We start from the raw sequence: 19929 nt of genomic DNA, 5'->3' as shown, positions 1-19929 counted from the left end.
ACAAAGCTTTTTCCAGTGTTTGTAAGAGTCTGTCTTGATTTTGTTTCCTGATCACACAAAGCCAATTTCTGGAATGGGTTTGAGGAAGCAAATGAACCCCAACCCCCCTCTCAGGACACGTGCGCCAGATTTGTCCCTTCTCCTCTCCCACACACAGTTCTATGACACAGTCCCCATCCTGAGGACTTGCAGCATCACTGTGAGGCAGCAGCAGTGGGATGAAGTGCTGCAATTGTGTCTGTGTAAGAGTCACTCCAGAGCACCAAAATACACAACCCCTTGGCTTATGTGAGCAAACACAATGCCCACACTGCCAGTCCTTCCCCCAGGAGTGCAGTCAGGGACAGGAGCTGCCATGCCTCCCACCCTGGGGCCCTAGAGGGTGTGAGAGGTGTGAGGCTGCCTGGGACACAGGGGACCTGGTACACGCTGCCAGTGGAGCCCTAAGGAAACCAAATGGAAAGAGAAGAAAAGAACAATTCTCCTTTAAAACTAACCCAAAGGTGAATGAAATATCATGGGAAGTAGTGAAAAACTATATGGATTGTTGTCTGCCAAAGAGCAGCATAAGGTTTCCCAGAGCAAAGGGGAAAATGCTATTTGCCACAGCAAGTCAAAGCCTGGGGACAGAGTGCTGCTTCTTGGGCTGAGGCAAAAGGCATTTTATCCACCCAGGTTTGTGCAGCCCAGGTTTAAAAATTTGCCTGTGAAATGCTGGACTTGAATCCCTCAGCATCAGAATGATCCTTCACACTTTGGTTATGCACCTCAGTGTCTGGGATTAACAGCACACCTCTGCCTTTAATTGAAATCTAATCTAATAAAAAAAGAGAGTTCTTCCCTTGTTCTTTCCTCCACTCCAAAAGTTAGGGGGCCCTTAGCACAATTGCTCTTTCAATCTGAAAATGCATTTTCTGACAGATTGCAGAGATGTCAGGAGCAAGCATGGACCTGGCAGCAAATTGAGTCTCCTGCTGACCATCAGGGAGACACCGGATCTCCCAGCCTGACCACCAGGGTGATAGCAGATACCCCAGCCTCATTGCTGGAAAGATTTGGAATCTCCCAGTGCAGGACTGGTTAAGCCTTCACCCTCAAAGTGGCACTGTGCTTGTTTGGGACAGGGATGGCTACAGGAAAGACAGCACGAGGAGGTCACTGCCCCATGTTCAGGGCTGCCATTCCTCTGCCCCAGTCCAAGGCAAACGGGAAAGGCTGTGCATCTCACTGGCATCGCTCTGCTCCCACCCTCCTGAGGATGAGGATTAAGGACTCCTCACCCCCAGCTCCCCTCGCCCTGGGGGAACAGTGAAGCCTCGGCTGGGGACAAAGGCACCCACAGTCTGGGGTCCCACTCGCTGCTGGCCTGCTTTCAGCCTCGGCGCCTCCCCACCCTGGGATCTCTCACCTGCACCCTCCTCCTCCTCCTCCTCCTCCTCCTCCTCCTCCTCCTCCTCCTCCTCCTCCTCCTCCTCCTCCCGGCGCGGCTCCGCGGTGCGCTAGGACCCGGCAGGCGCAGGCGGGGGATGCCGGCGGGAGGCGATGCGGGGTCCCGGGCACCGAGGTACCCCTGGGGGAGGCTTGGTGCTTCCCGGGGGTCCCGGCGGCTAAGGGGGGTGCTGGACACCCCCGGGAGCCTGGGCGGTCCGGACAGTCCCGGCTGGTTCACGGGAGCTCCTGGAGGGTCCCGGGGACTGGGGGGATCCCGGCGCTCGCTGCCCCTCCAGGAGGAGAGTTTGCAGGGGAGGGGGATGCAAGGAGCAGGGCGGCTGCAAGACCGGGGGTGAATCGTGGGAAAAAAGGGGAGGGAGGAGCCGGGGAGGGCGGGAAGGCGGGAGGGGGCTCGGGGGCAGCCCCGGCTCCCCGCTGCCGCCGCAGGGTGCGCGGGGCTCCGCCGGTGGCTGCGGGCACGATGGAGAACGGCTCGGCCAGCGGCAACCAGAGCCTGGGCAGGATGCCCCGGCAGCCCCTGGAGCTGCAGGTGGTCACCATCCTGCTGGTGCTGCTCATCTGCGGCGTGGGCATCGCGGGCAACGCCATGGTGGTGCTGGTGGTGCTGCGCACCAAGCACATGGTGACCCCCACCAACTGCTACCTGGTGAGCCTGGCCGTGGCCGACCTCATCGTGCTGCTGGCGGCCGGGCTGCCCAACATCTCCGAAGTGGTGGCTTCTTGGGTGTACGGCTACGCCGGCTGCCTCTGCATCACCTACTTGCAGTACCTGGGCATCAACATCTCCGCCTGGTCCATCGCCGCCTTCACGGTGGAGCGGTACATCGCCATCTGCCACGCCATCAAGGCGCAGCTCCTGTGCACCGTGTCCCGCGCCAGGCGCATCATCGCCTCGCTGTGGCTCTTCACCTCCCTCTATTGCCTCATGTGGTTCTTCCTGGTGGACACCACCCAGGTCACCTTCTCGGATGGGGCGCAGGTCATCTGTGGCTACCGGGTCTCCAGAAGCCTTTACATGCCCATTTACTTCTTGGATTTTGCCGTCTTCTATGTCATCCCGCTGGGGCTGGCAGCTGTCCTCTACGGCCTCATTGCCCGCATCCTGTTCGTGAGCCCGCTGCCCGGCAGCCCGCAGCATCCCTTCCTGGGCTCCGTGCAGCAGGGCAGCTCCCTCCGGCTGTCCTGCCGGGGCAGCAGGGCCGCCCTGAGCTCCCGCAAGCAGGTAGGGGCTGTCCTCGGTCTGGGCGTGCCGGGCTGCAGGCAGCTCTGCGGGGCTCAGGGCTTTGAGGGGCGTTCTGGCAGGGGGCGAGGTGCTGCAGCACTTTGTTTGCCTTGGTGGAGGGAGTGGGGAGTGTTGGTTTGCTGCAAAGGAGCCCCTCAAACCCAGCCGGGGTCCGGCAGCACAGGTGGGCTCCCCCTGCTTTGGTTGGGCTTGGTAGAGCAGGACAGGGCTTCAGCTGGGGAGGGGCAGGAGTGCAGGCATTTCTGCTGGCTACTGACTGCCTCCCCGAGGAGGAGAGGGCCGGGTCACCTCTCAGACAGTGTCCTGTGCACCTGAACTCAGTTTTAAAGGAGCAAAGAGAATGGAGAACTGTCTTCCCTTGGAGCCCAGCCCTGGCTGCAGCCTCCCAGCTGGGTGAGTCACCGCGGTGTCACAGCGGTGTGTTTGCATTTTGGTGATTCCTGTGTCTCTCAGCTGCCTGCTGTCTCCCCACATCCTTCTCCTCCCACCTCCTTCTGTCCTCGTTGCTCTGTTCACACGGACAATCTCTGCCTCGTGTCCCATCCCTTTGGACAGGCCAGTACCTAGACAAGGGACAGTCCCATTTTGAATAGGCAGGGCCCATTCAGATTTCCTTCTAAAGGAAAGGGTTGAATCTGGGAGTTTGCCTTGAGTCCTTGAAATCACTAGTTCTGTTGTGATTTCCAGATAGCCCAACGTAGGCTTCAGCCTGCCCTAAAGTCCTCCTGTTTCCAGCTCAGTAGCTTGTTGCCTGCCTTGCACAGGAACCTCCATCCCCCAGGAGAAACGAGTCAGGGTAACAGAGGGGAAGCAGACAGCTCAGAGGACGTGTGTTTCTTCATGAACTTCTAAATCTTTCCAGTCCAGCTTTTCCTTCCTTTTTTTTTTTTTTTTTTTTTTTCTTCTGAAAGACTTAAAGCAAGTGCTGACTTCTTCAGAAGTATTTGCCTGCTCTCCCACGGCCACTGGCTGCTGCAGGAGCCTCAGGCAGGGTGTTTGGCAGCGAGGATTTCTCTCTGGATTTCTCCTTCCAGAGCAGCTGCTGGAGGGGCTGTGCTGCTCCCCCTGCAGTGCTGTGCCGTGGAGTGGCACAGCATGCTCCAGCACCATTAGGACAAGTGGCTGCTGAGGCATTCCAGCTCCTGGAAACATCTTGTGCTCTCTTCACTGTTACACCAGGAGTTTACTGGAAATTATCATTACCTCCCAAAATATCCTTGCGTGCAAAGACTTCCCCTGAACAGCCTGACATCACAGTGCTGCCATCATAAGGAATAAAGATGGCACTAAGTTTTTAAACTGTGAAACAGTTTTCCAGGGCTTCCAGTTGGTGTGTGTGTAACTCTGGAGGTGCCTCTGAACAGAGGACAGGCACTCACATCAGCATTCCTGCTCTGGCCTCTCTTTACAGGGGAACTGGCTCTTCCAGGCCCCATGCCCAGAGCTCCCTGGGAAAGGTCCTAAAGGGGCTCTCTCAGAGGTGCCCATTTTCTCCCCTGCCTGGATGGCTGAGGGAGATTTTCAGTGGCTGTGCTCCTACACAGCCCCAGAACTGCTCTGCTTTTGGGGCATGAAGATGCTGCTGTTCTCTCACTGGGGCTTCAAAAGCACCAAAATCCTGAGCAGGACAACACAAGGCATGAGCTTTGCTGTATTTATCACTTCTATGAACACCTCCAAGTCTGTATTTCCCCTACCGGAGAGGAACCACTAGAGGGAGTGGGATTCCTTAAAAAAGGATGTACAGCTCAGAATGATGGAGCAGGAGCAAGGAGGGAGGATACTGGCTGGGGAGAAGCATCTGTGGCTTCCTGGACAGGGGCAGAGGCTGGACAGAGCTTTGTGAGACACCACTTGTACATTCTCTCATATCTTTCCCAAAAGGCAACAAACTGTGGCAGCAAACAAGCTTCAGTCTTAGCAACAGCCACTCACTGTATCACTGTGAGATCTTATTTTTGGAAGTGTCCTCACATTTCCATTAAACCACACACAGCAAACCCTTCTATTTCAGCCACAGCTTGGTAGTAGCTCCTTTCTTCTAGGAAAAGTTTTGTTGCCACAAGCAATGACTCCCAGTTTCTACTCATGGCATAACAGAAAGGCATAGTTTTTTTGATGAAGTAAAAATGCACTCCAAGAAAAGCTGAGAAACTCTAAATGTGATCCCAGGGCTTATGTCCGTACTAAGAACCGGATTATTGCACAACTCCCCTTCTGATGTTTGAAACACCACTGCCTAGATATGCATGTGGCATCAGTGTTTAGTCATACTTTCCTCTTTGGGAATGTGTGTATTTTGTTAGTAATTTGTTTGAGGAAGATTGTCACTTACCAGAAATAGCTGTTAAAATTATTAGGATGATTGGTGTTTCAGTGCAAAACCCCAACATCCTAAACAAGCTTATGCTGAGCTGCAGGCAATTACTGCTCACTTCTGAGTTCTCAGTTTCTTTTTGTTCCCAATACGATTATGTAGTACTCCCCTAGTGTGCTGAAAATTAAAGCAAACCATGGTAAGTAGCTAAGTAAGCCCTATATTAGCACAAGTAACACATTCCTTACAGTCTCCTCTGCTTCCAGGGTTGCTCTGTACCAGCAGCCTATTCCTGGGAACAAGATAGGTGGTGTAGGAAACCAGGAAACCCTAGGGAAGGAGATGAAGTGTATCCCAGGACACCTCTAAAATCGAGGTCCCCACCTTTAGACAAATATTTTCCCCATTCATTTACTGTTATGTATAATTTTCAAATTTGCTTTCTTGTACAGACATTCCCATGGTTATCCCAGCCCATTTCCAAGATGGTGAATAATATTTTTAGAGAGATTTAGAGGCTCTTCAATGGTAGATGAAAACCTATCATTCCTCATTTTATTTATGCAAGATTATTCCCTGATTAAAATGGTTCCAGCAAGAAGCAGCCCCATGGCTTGGGTGTTTCATTTAAATGCTTAGAGAGAGAAACTAGCCCTCTGCACCAGTGCTCCAGGCGGGAAAGCTCTGCTGGAGGTTTAGCCCCATCAGGCTGTTTCTCTTTTTGCCTCTCCCCCCACCAAGGTGACCAAGATGCTGGCTGTGGTGGTGGCCCTCTTCGCCGTGCTGTGGCTGCCTTACCGCACGCTGGTGGTGGTGAACTCCTTCGTGGACCCCCCGTACCTGAACACCTGGTTCCTGCTCTTCTGCCGCCTGTGCATCTACCTGAACAGCGCCATCAACCCCATCATCTACAACCTCATGTCACAGAAGTTCAGGGCTGCCTTTAGGAAGTTGTACAAGTGCCAGGAGAAGAGCGCAGAGCCCCCTGCCCCATCCAGCACCCCGGTGTACTACAGCGCTGGGAGGGATTGTTCTCACGACAGCTCTGACCGCAACCTCACCGAGCACGAGGATCTGAGCAGGCTCCCTGCACCTGCAAAGAAGAATAAACAAATCCTGTGAGCCTGAAACAATGCAGGCAGTGGGAGCTGTGTGGCTGTACGCACTGTGCTGGGAGAGTGCCAAGAGGAATTGTTTTGGCATTGCAGTAAGCTTCGTTCAATACTTCTTCAGGGCATTAAACAAAACATATTGTTAGCAAATTAATTCGCTTTTCCTTAGTGCTGATTTATTCTTGTTTGGTGAAGTGTTAGGCACGTGTCAAGATTTAGCATCTCTAAAGCATCTGTTGTTAAATAAGCAGTGCCACCCCATTTTGTGTTAGGTGCAAGTGCTGAGCTGGGCCAAAGCATTGAAAGGAATCCCAGGAACAGAAGGGCATTCAAGGAAAAAATACACCTCTTTTTAGAGTGAGTCTCTCCTACCCAAACTGACATGCCTGTAACACAGACACCCCATGGAAGCTGCTGCTCTGGAGTCCTTCTGAAGTTAATGGGAACAATTAGGCACTTTCATGTGCCTCCTCTCATCTCAACACTCTCCTGTGAGGAATACACATCCCTACAGAGGAGATAAATGCCTCCAAGATATGAGGCTATTGGCTGTGAAGGGACTCTCAGAGGGAGACTCCTGCATTAGGAATAACCGAAGTTGAGTGTCATGAGCCTCGTGTCATGTTTCTGGAAACACTGCAGTGCTGGTAGCACAGAAACCCAAGGCCCAGAGCAGATGGATTTGCTACAATGAACAAACTAATAATGAACAAACTAATAATGAGCGTTCCCCAGTGTAACAGAAGTACTTCCAATGTTGTGGACCGAGTTTCTTTTGGATAACTTTACCTTTCCTGTCCAAATTCCTCTGGTTGTTTCAGCTGGAAACTGTCCTCTTGTCCTGGAAGCCCCAGCGTGGTGTAGTCATCACCAAGAGCAGTGTTCTCTCTGCTCCAGCTGCAGGTGCATTTCAATAGCAGGTGGAAAAATTCTCTTATTTCCTGGGAATAACTTGTGAAGTCCATTAAGTGTTTTGTGATTAGTGACACAAATACTTACTGCTGCTGTCGTCTTGTGAGCAAAGTAGATATTCATACCCTGCAGCATCCAGGAGCCCAGTCCATCCAGACTTGCAAGAGACTATCTGGACTATGAGTAAAATCAAAAAGATTGCACATGAGCCAAACATTTGGCTCTTGCCAAATAAAACAAGTGTCTGCCACCAGTAAACCTCAAGTGACTGTGAAGTACCACTATAACAGCCAATGCAGCCTCATAGTCAACACTGGCTTTCACCAAACTATAGTGTTAAAAGAGCCTAAAATTTACATTCACTCGGGAAAATTAGTGTATGATATTTTCAAGGGCTCAAGATGTTAATTAACCAATCTGCATCTACAGGAAATCACTGGGTGAGTCAGGACAAGACCTCAAGTCTCCTCAGTGTGTTGGAACTGTCCAGGACCTATTTTTTTGTGTGTAGGGAGGTTTTGCATGCATGATTATTATACTGCATGTTATTAAACTATGTTGCCCCTATTTATTTAGATATAGATATTTATATATAGAATATAGATATTAGATTTAGAATATAGATATTTATTTTGCCCCTATCTATTTAGATATAGGATGAGGGAAGAGAATGTTGGCTTTTTGCAATGATTTTAAACATAATGCATTTGGAATTTAAGGACTCATGCTATTTTTGCACTGTTTTGTGTATATTGTATAATGTGAATTTAGGAACAGAGTTCCTATTTATTGTTGTTAAGAAAATTTTGCACAGAGATTTGGGATTTACTTCTTGAAGAAAATGGAGGAGTTTTTGCTAACGTGTGAGGATTGGCTTGTAACAATCTTTTTTATAGTACAGACCATTTTTCCCTCCTTAGAAGAGATTTTTCCTTGGCATCTCAGAAGAAGCCATTGACAAAAGCATGTGCAGACAAACCAGAGCAGTAAGGAGCAGGGTAAGGTGGAGCAGGGGGAAGGGGAGCCCTGGGTGACTGCTGGTGCCTCCCTGGGTCCTTGAGCACAGGCAGCAACTTCTCAGGGATGTCCTGTGTCCTCCAGCCCTCCACCCCGAAGCTGCCAGTGCAGAGAGCTGGATGTGGGAAGAGGATTTACTGCCAGAGCTTGGAAACCCACCTGCATCCTGAGCTAAGGCATTTCTCAGGCATGGGCTTGCAGTTTGACAGACAGCCTTGATCTCTGCAAACACAAGGAGCAGCTGAATTCTGAAGTATCCCCAGCAGGATGTTTTCCACCTCCTCATCACATTTCCTATCTTCACTCTCCCACTTTCTGCATCTCCCCCCCGATGGAGACACCCTAAAAGCATTATTTTCTTAATTCAATTTCAGCCTCAGGCCAACAGCTAATTGAAAGTTCTGAAATATTTGTTCAGCATACTTGAGATTCAATTAAAACGTGGTTCTCTACTCCCTTCTCTGCTCTTAGCTGCCAAGTACTGCATGACCCTTCGCTATTTTTTGAGAAGTAATTGGCAGATAAATTCTCCTGGAACCACGAGATCTCCAACAAGTGCACCAGAGCGTTAAACTCTGTAGATGAGGAATGAACTCCTGGTCCTTCCCCCTGCATGTATTCTAACACTTTAGGAGGAGCTGAGAGACTTTTGGGTGGAATTGGAGGCAGAAGGTCACCACTCATCTTGCTAAGGAGATGCTGCTTGAGAGATGCATGCTGCTGGGAAATAAATCACTAGCAGAAAGGAATTAAAATAAATAACTCATCACAGTTAACTTCCTTTGGATATTCAGGGTCTGAATAAAAACCTTAATTCCTCATAAGAAATCAGAGAGCTCCCTTGAAGCTGCAGCCTGCATTACCTTGTACCTTGCAACATCTCACCCTGCTCATAAAGTCTCAAGCTGTATTTTACCCTCAGCATTTATTTGTCTCAACAGCATGACTGTGGGCTGTGAGTTTATAAACATGCCAGCAAATAAAGAATCTATTGCTCCTAAGTAATTTATCGCATTGAAGCGCAACTCAACATGATCTAACCTGTTACTCTCCTAATAAAGCTCATTATTTCTAACCCCTGCCCTTTCAGGGCTTGTTAACCTGGTAAAACACCATCTGGTTTCTTCAATTACAAACAAATAAATCCCTGGCAGGAGAGGAGGGATCTGGCAGTGCTGCAGAGCCCTGGGGTGAGGGGAAGAATTTGTGAACAGTGCAGAGAGGGGGTGGAGGAGACAGAGGCTTGAGGAAGAGCTGATGGCAGAGTGGTGAGAGAGGTTTCTGTGCCTGAAGAACCACAGGTTGGCTGGAGCTCCTGGTATTCATCAGGGAGTTTCAGTTTAGGAGACACCACATCCAGCACATTTACTTGAATTTGGCTGGTGCCAGTGATAGAGGCCACACAGTGATTGCCTGTATGCAGGGCATGGGTGGGACCTCAGCAAGGGGAATTTACCCTGGCAAAACACACAAGTTTAAGTAATTTACCAAAATCTGTAGTTCAAGCTCCTATCAGGTCGTCTTCTTACTTTGTCTCTAGATTTGGGTGGTAGGAAATTGGGGAAATAGGGCATCTATCCGGGTGGATTTTTGGGAGAGCCTCTCACCTATGATGCTGACCAGCACTCTGAAAGCCAGCCTGCTCCAGGGCAAAATTACAGAGTAACCAACAAAATATCAGCAGTCCCCTAAAAAAGGGATGTAAAGACCGTGAGGGCATCCAGCACCTCCCTGCAACCAGAACAGGCTTCCACTCTGTGGTACCCAACCATGTTTCTAAGATAAAATAGTGGTACCTTTAAATGAATAATGCTCAGATCACCAAAAAGGATGCTGGGCAATTGCTTACATTTTTAAGAGTCACAAGAAAGGGTGCACCACACATTAGGGAAAGATTGGGATGCAGCCCTTTTTCAATCAGGCCTGGCCCCAGCTGCTTCTTTGAACTAATTAGTTCAAGCAGATCACAATTAAAGAGCTGCTAATAAAACCTGGGGATAGTCCTACAGCAATATTAATGTAATCACTCACAGTTACATGTTTATTTTGCAACTCCTGTTTCCCAAGGCTTCTGGAGAGCTCTTGGGCCAGTGCTGTCTCCAGACTTGCACTCACTCAGGGCTTGCTCCTCGGGACTCTTCAAACCAACCAGAACTGCCCTGGGACACGCAGCAGATCAAAGCTTGCCAGTCCTGTGGGACTGACTTTCATTTACTAAAACACCCTCAGTTTAGCTGTTAGCCAGCCCTACACATTTCTGTCCTGCCAGGGTCTCAATGAAGACTTCAGGGGGAGGGCATTGCCCGTGCCCCAAATCCGGGCTGCTTTCCCAGGTACTGCCTGAGGGAGGGAACACGATGGCAACACCACAGGTCCCTGTGCCATGGGTGATGGGCAGAAGTAATAAGGACAATTTGTGCTTTATAATTGATGAATTTTCTTTAATAACTACCCTATGAATTGGGCTCTGAGTGTGCTGTTTCTATAGAGACGGGATGCTGTGAGTGCACCACAGGCTGCTCTGCCAACAGGGGATTAATGCCTGAAAACACAAGCTGTGAAGCCTATAAAAACTTTACCCTTTCAAGGAGAAGGCCCTGGGGTGGTCCTGGTACTAACATGGTTTTGAGGTCCTCAGCAAGGGCCCACTGGGCTCCCAAGCTTGGCCGATCCTGTCCTTGCAGGCACAGTGTGGGTGGTTGCTCAGAAGTAGTAAATTAAAAGCAACTTTTTCCAGTAGTGCAGTGCCAGCATTTCGGAGAGGAGAGGAGAGGAGAGGAGAGGAGAGGAGAGGAGAGGAGAGGAGAGGAGAGGAGAGGAGAGGAGAGGAGAGGAGAGGAGAGGAGAGGAGAGGAGAGAGAGGAGAGGAGAGGAGAGGAGAGGAGAGGAGAGGAGAGGAGAGGAGAGGAGAGGAGAGGAGAGGAGAGGAGAGGAGAGGAGAGGGTTCCACAGGCCCCTCGCTGCCAGCCCCAAGCTGGGCATGGGATGCCCTTGCTGGTGGTGCCTGCTGCTGGTTCCCTGATGTATTAGTGCTGCAGGGGCTCAAGCTAGCTTCCTCCAGGAAGGGTCCTGAAACAAAGGCAGTGGTGTGGAGCCAGACCCATTCCTGGCTCCTGGGCCAGAGAGGACCACAGGAACCCTTCTGCACATTTCAGCACCTTCTCAGGGCCAGGATCACCTTCACCCCAGCTCTGACCCTTCCTCTTGTGCAAAGATGAAGACCAAAAGAGAGGGGGGCTCCTGAGAGCCCCCACGTCCCACACGGATGGTGGAGTACAGCATGGCTGTCCCCAGGATGCCTGGGCAGGTCACTGTCAGAGGACACTGAGGCTCAGATTGCACCTTCCCTCCCACCAGTGGAGGGTAAGGCTCCTGCCCTTCGACACAAGATCAGGCCAGTGCCTTTAGCCTGCTTCTCACATGTCAGACACCTCCCTGCCTGCCCTTGGGGACACTTGGCTGGACACTGTGGGGACATTATCCCTGAAACCAGCAGCTATTGAGGCAGAGAGCCCAGCACTGTCCCCCATACCCTGGGGAAGCTGCAGACTTTTTGTTCTGCCTTTGTGAATACCTTAAAAGCAATGCGTCATTGCTTTAGCAGCAGACCCACCTCCCTCCCTACTGCCTCAGTAACACATGAGCCAAGGACCTGCTCCATTCATCAGCCTGAGATTTATGAGGTGCACAAGGCTCCAGTTACCCTGCTGCCCCTGACTGATGAATGATGTGTAGCTGGTTCCTTCCATACCAGAAGCAAAGCAAGCCCAGAGGAGAGGAAAGCCATCATTTCATCAAACTCAGCTCCTTCAGTCTCTACCAGGGCATGAAATCTTCTGCCATGAGACCCCTCACACCCACAGATCCAGGGGCAGCACTCCAGCCCACAAAGGCTGAGCCTGTGTCCCCCCAGCCTCTCTGCACAGCCCAGCTTTGCTCATGTGAGATGCTCCAGAAATAGAAAAAGGATTGGAGGTTTTGGCTACTCTGGATTCCTCAGGCCCCAGGGCCCTGCTGCCCCAGGCTGGTGCTGGGCTCTGCTCATCCATCCTCCACCATAAATCACCCAGCTGCCATTTCCCTCCACCTCGTGCCTGGCTTTCCTCTCAGCCGGGTGTCTCCAGAGGATGAGTGAGAGGATGGGGCACAGGCAGCGGAGAATCACGAATCACTCCTCCCCAAACCCAGGAGGAGCAGCCAGTGTTGCACAGCTCAGAATGAGCCTGGCAGCAGCCCTGGGGTCAGGAGGCAGCAAAGGGACCTGTCAGCAGCCATCTGCATGGCCTGGGCAGGCTCTGGGCCAGCAAGCTGCCTTTCCTCCTGGCCCTGTGCAAGCCCTGCCAGAGGCCAGCACGATGGGAGCACATGGAGTGTGCTCAGAGTTGCAGGCTGCTTAAAGGCTGCCTAAAAGCATTTAGTGAAAACAACTCTCTTTGCAAAGTACCCCCATCAATTAAAAACTGCAAATTTTTGAAACAGATAATTAAGAAAAAGCTAAAAAGCATCCAGATGCCACCAGTGAAATTCTGCATTACTCTCTGCTTTAAAACTGGAGTGAAATGTGTCACCACGGAAAGAAACCTGGAGATTCCCCTGCAAAAATCCACATGGATAGAGTGAGCAGATAACTGTTTATTATTGCACATAATCCAGCAGAACAACCGACAGAAAACTCTGGACAGCAGTACACAGATTGTAGTAAACAGCTAGCAAAATCTGTGATGAAGGTATTTTTGTGTGAAGAGTGAAAGGTATCTGCATCTTTGTAAGACCTGAAAAGTATAACACAAAATCCTAGTCAGTTTTGAAAGCATGCAGTTTGAGGTAAATCTGGTATTTTGCATCTAAGAAAATGAAATCCCTAAGGGGCTCTCTCTCTATGTATGTATATCCATAGCTCAGTGCAATATGGATAGTTACACATCACATAAAAGCAAATCTACTAACTTTTCTCAGAAGGTTACTAGGAGGAAAGCACATTACTGAGTGCATATCACATGCATAAAAAATAGGGGGGGAAAGGAATTACCTCAGCACTGTTGAAAAAGATCCATTTTTGTGCTTAGTGATAAATAAAAGCCCCTCAGGTCTCTCAATGGAAGTTGTCTTGGTGGTGAATAAAAGCAGTTGGGATATTGAAACTGCAGAGTTGGCAAGTGAATGCCAACAAATGGAGACAAAACGTTGAAGGCAGCAGAGCCTGGGGTTTGCAATACACTTATATTTAAGGAAAGAAAAAAAAACAAAACAAAATAAGCAAACTGCTACTAAACTATGCTCTGTGGAAGTGTAGATGATGCTGCACAGCTTTCTCAGGACTGGTACAGCCACATGGCTTTTAGGAAAGGATCACATCCACTTCTCCCACACTTAATACCACATATTTGCTACTGTGGCAATGTTCCTGAGCTCAAGAAGGTTAAAAAATAGACTTGGTTCACTAAGAAAAGTACTGAATTATTCTCACTCTCTTATGCCATAACTAGAGTAGATAAATTAGGTAGGTTTTGCCCCATGTCTCCAGTGAGTGTAAATCCCTGTGTGTCTGCCACTCCATCTCTGAAATCCTTTCAGATTGACCTTTGAAGCAGACCGGGCATCTCTTTTATTCCTTAACTATCATTTCCCCATTCTTTCCAGTCCAACAAAGTTTTCCCACCCAGTCCTGTGCTGTGGGACTTCAGGATACACAGAGGTGCACAACCAACTATAAATAACATCTCTGATTATCTTAAAAAGGGATAGAAAATGCACATTGCTCTTAAAAGAAGGAAGAAACATGTCCAAGCACTCAGCCTCACACTAAAACTGTAACTTCATCTGTGCCGACTTTCTAAGCTCGCACTGCTAAGGATCAGAGCAGATCATGGTGGAAAAATCTCCTTCCAAAGGTCACTCCCTGTCACAGCTTTGGGAAAATGGGTGCAAATCGCCCAGGCCTCTCAGCCTCGCACACACGAGCAACAGCTACACTGCCCCACTGCACTCTGCCACTGCTGACAGCCTGGCTGCTGCAGATTTCTGAGCCCAACACCCAAACACCCTTCAGTCACTCACATCTCTGCACCTTTTTTCTTTCAGGAATAAGGTAACCTCTCCCACGATAGCCACCCTGCATCCTCTGCTGGAAAGTCTGTTTGTTGGGTGCAATGAGAGGCCAGGACCCCCCCTGCAGCCCGGCACACCAAGGGGAGGAACCTGCAGGTGTACAGAGGCATTTTCAGCAAGACCCTCATTTTCACTGTAACTCACAACATTTTCATAGAAAAAACGGGTGAAGGCACAAATTCAGCACACCTACTGCTTTTCCCGTTCCAGTGGGAAGCCACCCATTGCAAGCTGCTTCTTTGCAGAGCATTGCTGGTGGCAGAAGAGTGCTTGGATGGTGCCTGGTCCCAAAAGAGGCCCCATCTCCACCCAGAGCACCCCCACAGGCACCGACAGCCTTGGATCCACCAGTCCCTCACAGCCCACCCTGCGGCCCCGTCCGTGGTGCATCGGCCGCCATGGGCAGGACTCGGGTCACACTTCAACAAGCCCAATTTCAACTTGCTCCCCCTCTCAGTCCTCCATACGTGGAAAATGATGCCAGGTGACAGGGGAAAGGAAAGACTTTTTGTTCATCCCTTTGGATGACTTCCAAGCACGGAGAGCAGCGCCGTCCACCCCGAGCCACGGCGCGGCTCCCATGAGTCATTCTGGTTGCTGTATTGCTTCATCTCCGTGCCACGGATGACAATCTCTGGAAAATCTCTGACACTGAGTCAACCAAGGGAGTTACAAAACGCACCAGTGTGCACATATCAGACCTTCTCACTCATTTTCCTACAGCTACAGATAAATCCCTCATCCCTGGCATGGCAGGACAGTTGATGGCTTTGGTGAGAATAATTAAGGCAACTGCTATTTTATACAAAGAAGAGGAGACCACAGTGCAGAAAGCCTGGCTTTTCCTTGGTAGATTGCAGAGGCCAGCCACAGCCTGGGAGCAGGAAACTGAATTGATCTTCAGACATTCTCATGTAAGGTTGATGTTTGCAGCGCAACCTCGGGATCTCAAGTTCTCCTCTTAGGTGTTTCCAGGTGGCTGAGCTTTAATCCCCGCCAAGGTCTGAGGTCTCCACCAGCAGCAACGCCTGTCCCGGACACAGATAAATGGGAAAGTCAAGGGAGAGCAAAACACATGACCAACACATTGTCACAGCTGTCTGCAAGGCTCTCACCTGTGCAGGCTGGGTGAGACTAAAAACATGACAGAAAGCAGCGCTCAGCAGAGCAGGTTTGTCCCCCAGGAGGTCCTGGGAATGCAGCCCAATATCCTCACAGAGGCTTAGAGGTGTCTCTTGTGTTACATTCACATGAGGCTCAAGGGCCAGGTTCAGCCTTCATGGCAGATTTTGTCTGAAATATTTGAGCCCAAGACAAGTCTTGTGCAAGCTTAGGACATTTTTCTGTCTGTAGGAGTACCACAGGCATGAGAAACCTCACAAGATTTTATTGCCACCAAATCCAAATGTAAACCCTAATCCCAATTCAAGTGGAAGACCTGAGCAAGCTCCAGTCTTACAGACATCTTGATTCATATTTATCTTTAGTAAAACAATTAAGTAACAACCACTGCAGAACTGGTATTGGTGCAATTAGAGATGCAGTTTTCACAGTTTCACATTTTTTATGTGTTCTTGCATATGGCTGCTCTGAGCACCAAGAAATACTGTAATGCACAAGTTACCTGGGAGCAGCCACGTTGAAACAGCAAATTTAAAGTTTCTAGAAGCATTTGCAGCATTTGCAGAAATTTAAAACCTAACATCACACTCTCTTGCAATGGAATTCTCACTCCATGAAACATGCCCATGGTACTGGGAAGGCAAAACTAGATGGTGGGACTGTATCCCATCCACACAGTTCTTAATTTTGAGAAAATCTATGAAATTATTAGATAATTTCATGCAATAATTTTATCACATTTTTGAAAAGTGAGTCAACCTTAAAACATCCAGTGACATCTACAAATTGAGGATAAAATCTCGTTCTGCTTCTTACCTTGTTCAAGAGGCTCATCATGTCAAAAAATGTACAAATAGGATGGCCAGACCAATGTTCAGTAAGATGACCATGCAGATCACAATTGTGTTAGGTCCCTGAAGGAAAAACCCAAAACAGAGCATTACACACCACAGATCCATATAGACATAGCTTGATTCTGCTGCTCAAAAATACCACCATCACCCCCTCCCAATGCACTGAAATCTGGCACTTAACAACCAGCCTGGATTTCAAACTAGTGGAATGTTTGTCCTATCCTATTCCTACTTCTTCCCTGCAAATTCATTTCAAGGAGGTTAAGTCAGGCTTCTTTTGCAGCTAAATTAGATTAAAGGAGACCCTGACCACAGGAACATGAACTCCTAATCCCCTGTCAGGCTGCTCCTTTCAACTCCCTTCTGCATCCACATTGCCTGTGTTTGTAAACTTGCCATTTTTAATATCATAGAATGCTTTGGTTTGGAAGGGGACCTTGAAGATCATCTATTTCCAAACCCCAACAAATGAAACCATGTGACATTACTGTAATTTCAGACCAAAGTATTTCCAAGCTGTGCTTTTCTAAAGTCACATCGGAATCATTCATGTCCAAAGGGCTGCAAGATGGGACTCAGAGGCCTAATAAAATGTCTGGGTTTCCAGCTGTATTTGCTAAGAGCAAAATTAAGTTTCAGTGACTATATTTTAAACCTGGGAAATTGGCTGGTGATTCAACACCACAGTTCAGCTCATGAGGTACCCCTACAGAAAAAAAAGTAATGGGTAAAAGAGAAACACACTTGAGCTCTTCCAGGCTTTTTCCCCCCAACTTTCACAAGTTGGTTGGTAATGGGGTGGGAAAAGAAGGTGAGAGAAGTGGATAAAATAATTTGGAAGGTGCCTGGTTTTGCATAAATTTCGAAAAACATCGTGTCTGAAAGCATCTCTGCCCAGGTAAAGAGAGGAGGTCGAAACAGGAGGGTTATGAATGTCAGGGGAAGAATCCAGGCAGGGCAGGCTGGGAAGGCGGCAGGAGAGGGGGATGCCAACACTCCTCCAGTGGGCTCTAGGATCCCCAAAAGAGTCTCCGGGCACCACTTGGCACCCACTGCAGCCCCAGGGCCTGGGGGTCTGCATCCCTCTGGTCCTGCCAGACCTCATGGGGAACAGCAAAGGAAAGGCAAAGGTGGCTCCCAGGGATGCCCCACGTCACCTCTTCACACTCCTCCGCCTTCTGCGCTGCCACCACTGCCGCCGCCGGGGCCGGGCCGCGCTTGGCCCCCGCCTTGGGCTCCACCCGGCCCGCTGCCCTGGCCTCAGTCTTCCTGTCGGCCGCGGGCTCAGCGCGGCCCGGGGCCCTGCGCTCAGGGCTGGGGCGCTGCTGCGGCTCCTTGGGGCGAGGCGGCTCCGCCTTGGCCTCCGCCGCAGCCGATGGCTTCTCCTCGCGGCCCTGCGGCGGGCCAGGGGTGCCCCCCCGGCGCTGGGGCTCCCCCCGGGGCTCCGGGGAGGGCGGCTCGTTCTCGGGGAACTGCTCCTCCTCATAGTCCGTGGCGGGGGTGACCGGCGACGTCCGCACGGCGTAGCTGTGGTAGCCCTTGAAGAGCTCGACGTCGGGCTCGCGCGCCATGCGCTGCAGCGGCCCGATCTCCATCTGCTCGGCGCCGCGGCCGCGGCCCCGCGACGCCGGGCGCCCCTCGCCCTCGGAGGGTGCCGGGCTCCCGTCGCCCGCCCGCCCGCCCGCCTCGGCCCAGCTGCCCGGGCGGAGGGCCTTGTCCTGCCGGGGGGCCGCCTTGGCCCGCTTGGCCTCGGGAGGGGTGGCGGCGGGGCTGGGGGCCGGGCTGGCGCGGGGCCGCGGCTCCTCCTGCTCGTGGAGCTGCGGGCTCTCGGGCGGCGTGGGGGGCGGCGGGGCGGCCTCGGGCCGCGGCGCCTCCTCCTCCATGTTGACCGCGTGCTCCGCGTTCTCGATGATCTCCTGCAGCAGCTTCCGCTTCTGGTACTCGGGGCCTGCGGAGAGAAGGGCTGGTGTGAGGAGTCACTCTGGGACGGGGGACAGCGGGGTACTCCAGTGCCGTGGCACCATCGCGGCTTCGGCAGCTGTGCCCCCCGCAGCAGTGGGTTTGGGGACCGTGGTGCAAGGGTCCAGGCTGGAGTCTGGGAGAGGAGGAACTCCCAGATCAGACCCTGCTGCCAGGAGGAATTTCCTCCAGGAACTCCCGAAGGCTCCAAGCCTTATTGCGGGCTGTCCTGTTGGGAAGAGCTGAAGGAGCAGGCAGGAGCTGCAGGTAAATTAAATAAAACAATGAAAAAATGCAGGCCAGCTTCTTATAGTCATACAGATGGGTCATGCTGGGGTTCAGGAGGATACAGCTCCAAATAAACATTGTTTATTTTGTTATTTAATGTCTCGGAAACTATTCCATGTGGCTTCCTTGGTGTCAAATAGCATGGTAACTTCACAGTATATGCAGGATGACCAGTGTCATCAGGAAAGGCAGGGTCTCCAAATTATCTATGTGCCATCCATCATGATAGGAAAAACATGTTTCTTATATATGGAACAGGGTTGGAAGTTATACAGCCCTCTTGTCTGCCCTGAGCTCCACAACAGCAGCAAAATTACCTGGCACCATCACGAAAGGTGACTCAGAGCTTCAGATTTCATTTTGGCCTCATCTCACACACTGACTTGTGAGATCCTAGCAACATTGCCTCACTTCAATTTTTCACCTATCATTAAATCTTTACTTCTTATTAACCCTACTGCAAATTGCAGCCCAGCCTGGGCCAGGGGAATTCAGACAGAGCCTGACACTGAAGATATCCACCAAATTGCATCACTAAAGAACTGGGAATATTTTGTGGAATAACAACCCTCCACAGTGCTCCACATGCTGAGATGTGCTGGGAGAAGGGTCCCCACGCTGTGATGCTCGCAGCAAGTGAGAACAAGAAGAGCATCATGCTCCTCCTGTGCAGTGTGAGGTTGCAGAGCAGCTTCTTTGAAAGCAAAGCACCTGCTCTGGCCTCATTCTGCTGATCCCAAGTGGTGCTGACAAAGGTTTGCTCTGTGCTCCTGAATGACACAGATCCTGGAGCCACACTGCCTCTGGATGCCCTAAGGTCCCTCCCCTCATCTCCTCCATCTCAAGGACTGATGCAGACCTGAGTCTGGTTGGGAAATTTGGCTTGGTGCTCCTTTTGCTCTCGTAAGTCAGTGGTATGATTTGCACACTGCTCCCTCCTGTCCATTCAGGCAATGCCTCCGCTCAGAGGAGCAGTGGGGAAAAGGAGGGCACTGATTTCAGCTGCTCTGCTCTGCCTGCACACTCCTGTCAATCAGCAGATGACCCATTCAGGGCCATTTATTTCTGGCTGCAACTGAGTTATTTGGAAGTCATTTCAACAGTTGTTCAGACTCCTCAAAATAGGCTGCCTGCAGCTCCAGGCTCCTTGCTCTCTCCTGCTGCTTTCTTCTCTTCCTGAATAATTTACAACACAAAAACCCCCAACTGCCTGGAGGGCACACACTCGGCTCCCCACCTTCATCTTCCAGCACATTTCAGCAAGGGTTTTGGCTTACATCCTTCTCTAAGTTACCAGGGATGATACCCTGAAATTCAGGGCTCAACGGTAATTTAGGGATATGGGGCTTGCTGAGCAGCATTGCCTGTGCCAGACACAGCATGGTCAACCTGCCAGGATAGCAGGGAGAAATACAGCTACCAAACACAGCTGGGCTCTCCTGGCTGTGTCAGCAGCAGCTCTCAGTCCTAGCAGAATCCAAGGCTGGACTGCTGTCTGTTTGTTCCTGGATGGTGCAACTGTGCGAGAAGAGATATATCCTTGTG

General features: G+C 50.6%; 2 protein-coding genes across 2 annotated transcripts in view; one reads left to right on the top strand and one right to left on the bottom strand.

The window, feature by feature from the left end:
• Nucleotides 1-1912: 1912 nt before the first annotated feature.
• LOC119710210 (thyrotropin-releasing hormone receptor-like) lies at nt 1913-6252 on the top strand. Its single transcript, XM_038158969.1, has 2 exons — nt 1913-2674; nt 5754-6252. The coding sequence occupies exons 1-2, from the start codon at nt 1913-1915 to the stop codon at nt 6132-6134; spliced, it is 1143 nt and encodes a 380-aa protein (XP_038014897.1). The 3' UTR covers nt 6135-6252.
• A 6413-nt stretch (nt 6253-12665) lies between these two features.
• JPH2 (junctophilin 2) overlaps nt 12666-19929 on the bottom strand; it is a 31600-nt gene continuing 24336 nt past the window's right edge. Inside the window, exons 4-6 of the mRNA XM_038159155.1 lie at nt 17295-18085; nt 16100-16197; nt 12666-15189 (exon numbers count right to left, since the gene is read on the bottom strand). Of these exons, the coding sequence (XP_038015083.1) occupies nt 16117-16197; nt 17295-18085 (872 nt within the window). The 3' untranslated portion in view covers nt 12666-15189; nt 16100-16116. The remainder of the gene's footprint in view (nt 15190-16099; nt 16198-17294; nt 18086-19929) is intronic.

Source organism: Motacilla alba, chromosome 20 (assembly GCF_015832195.1).
Source record: "Motacilla alba alba isolate MOTALB_02 chromosome 20, Motacilla_alba_V1.0_pri, whole genome shotgun sequence".
NCBI lineage: Eukaryota > Metazoa > Chordata > Aves > Passeriformes > Motacillidae > Motacilla > Motacilla alba.
This window is presented reverse-complemented; position numbering and strand designations above follow the sequence as displayed.

Excerpts from the sequence above, each read along its gene's own strand:
- LOC119710210 (XM_038158969.1), top strand. The coding sequence starts at position 1,913 with ATGGAGAACGGCTCGGCCAGCGGCAACCAGAGCCTGGGCAGGATGCCC. Across the intron at positions 2,675-5,753 it reads CCCTGAGCTCCCGCAAGCAG|GTGACCAAGATGCTGGCTGT; the intron begins GTAGGGGCTGTC and ends CCCCCCACCAAG.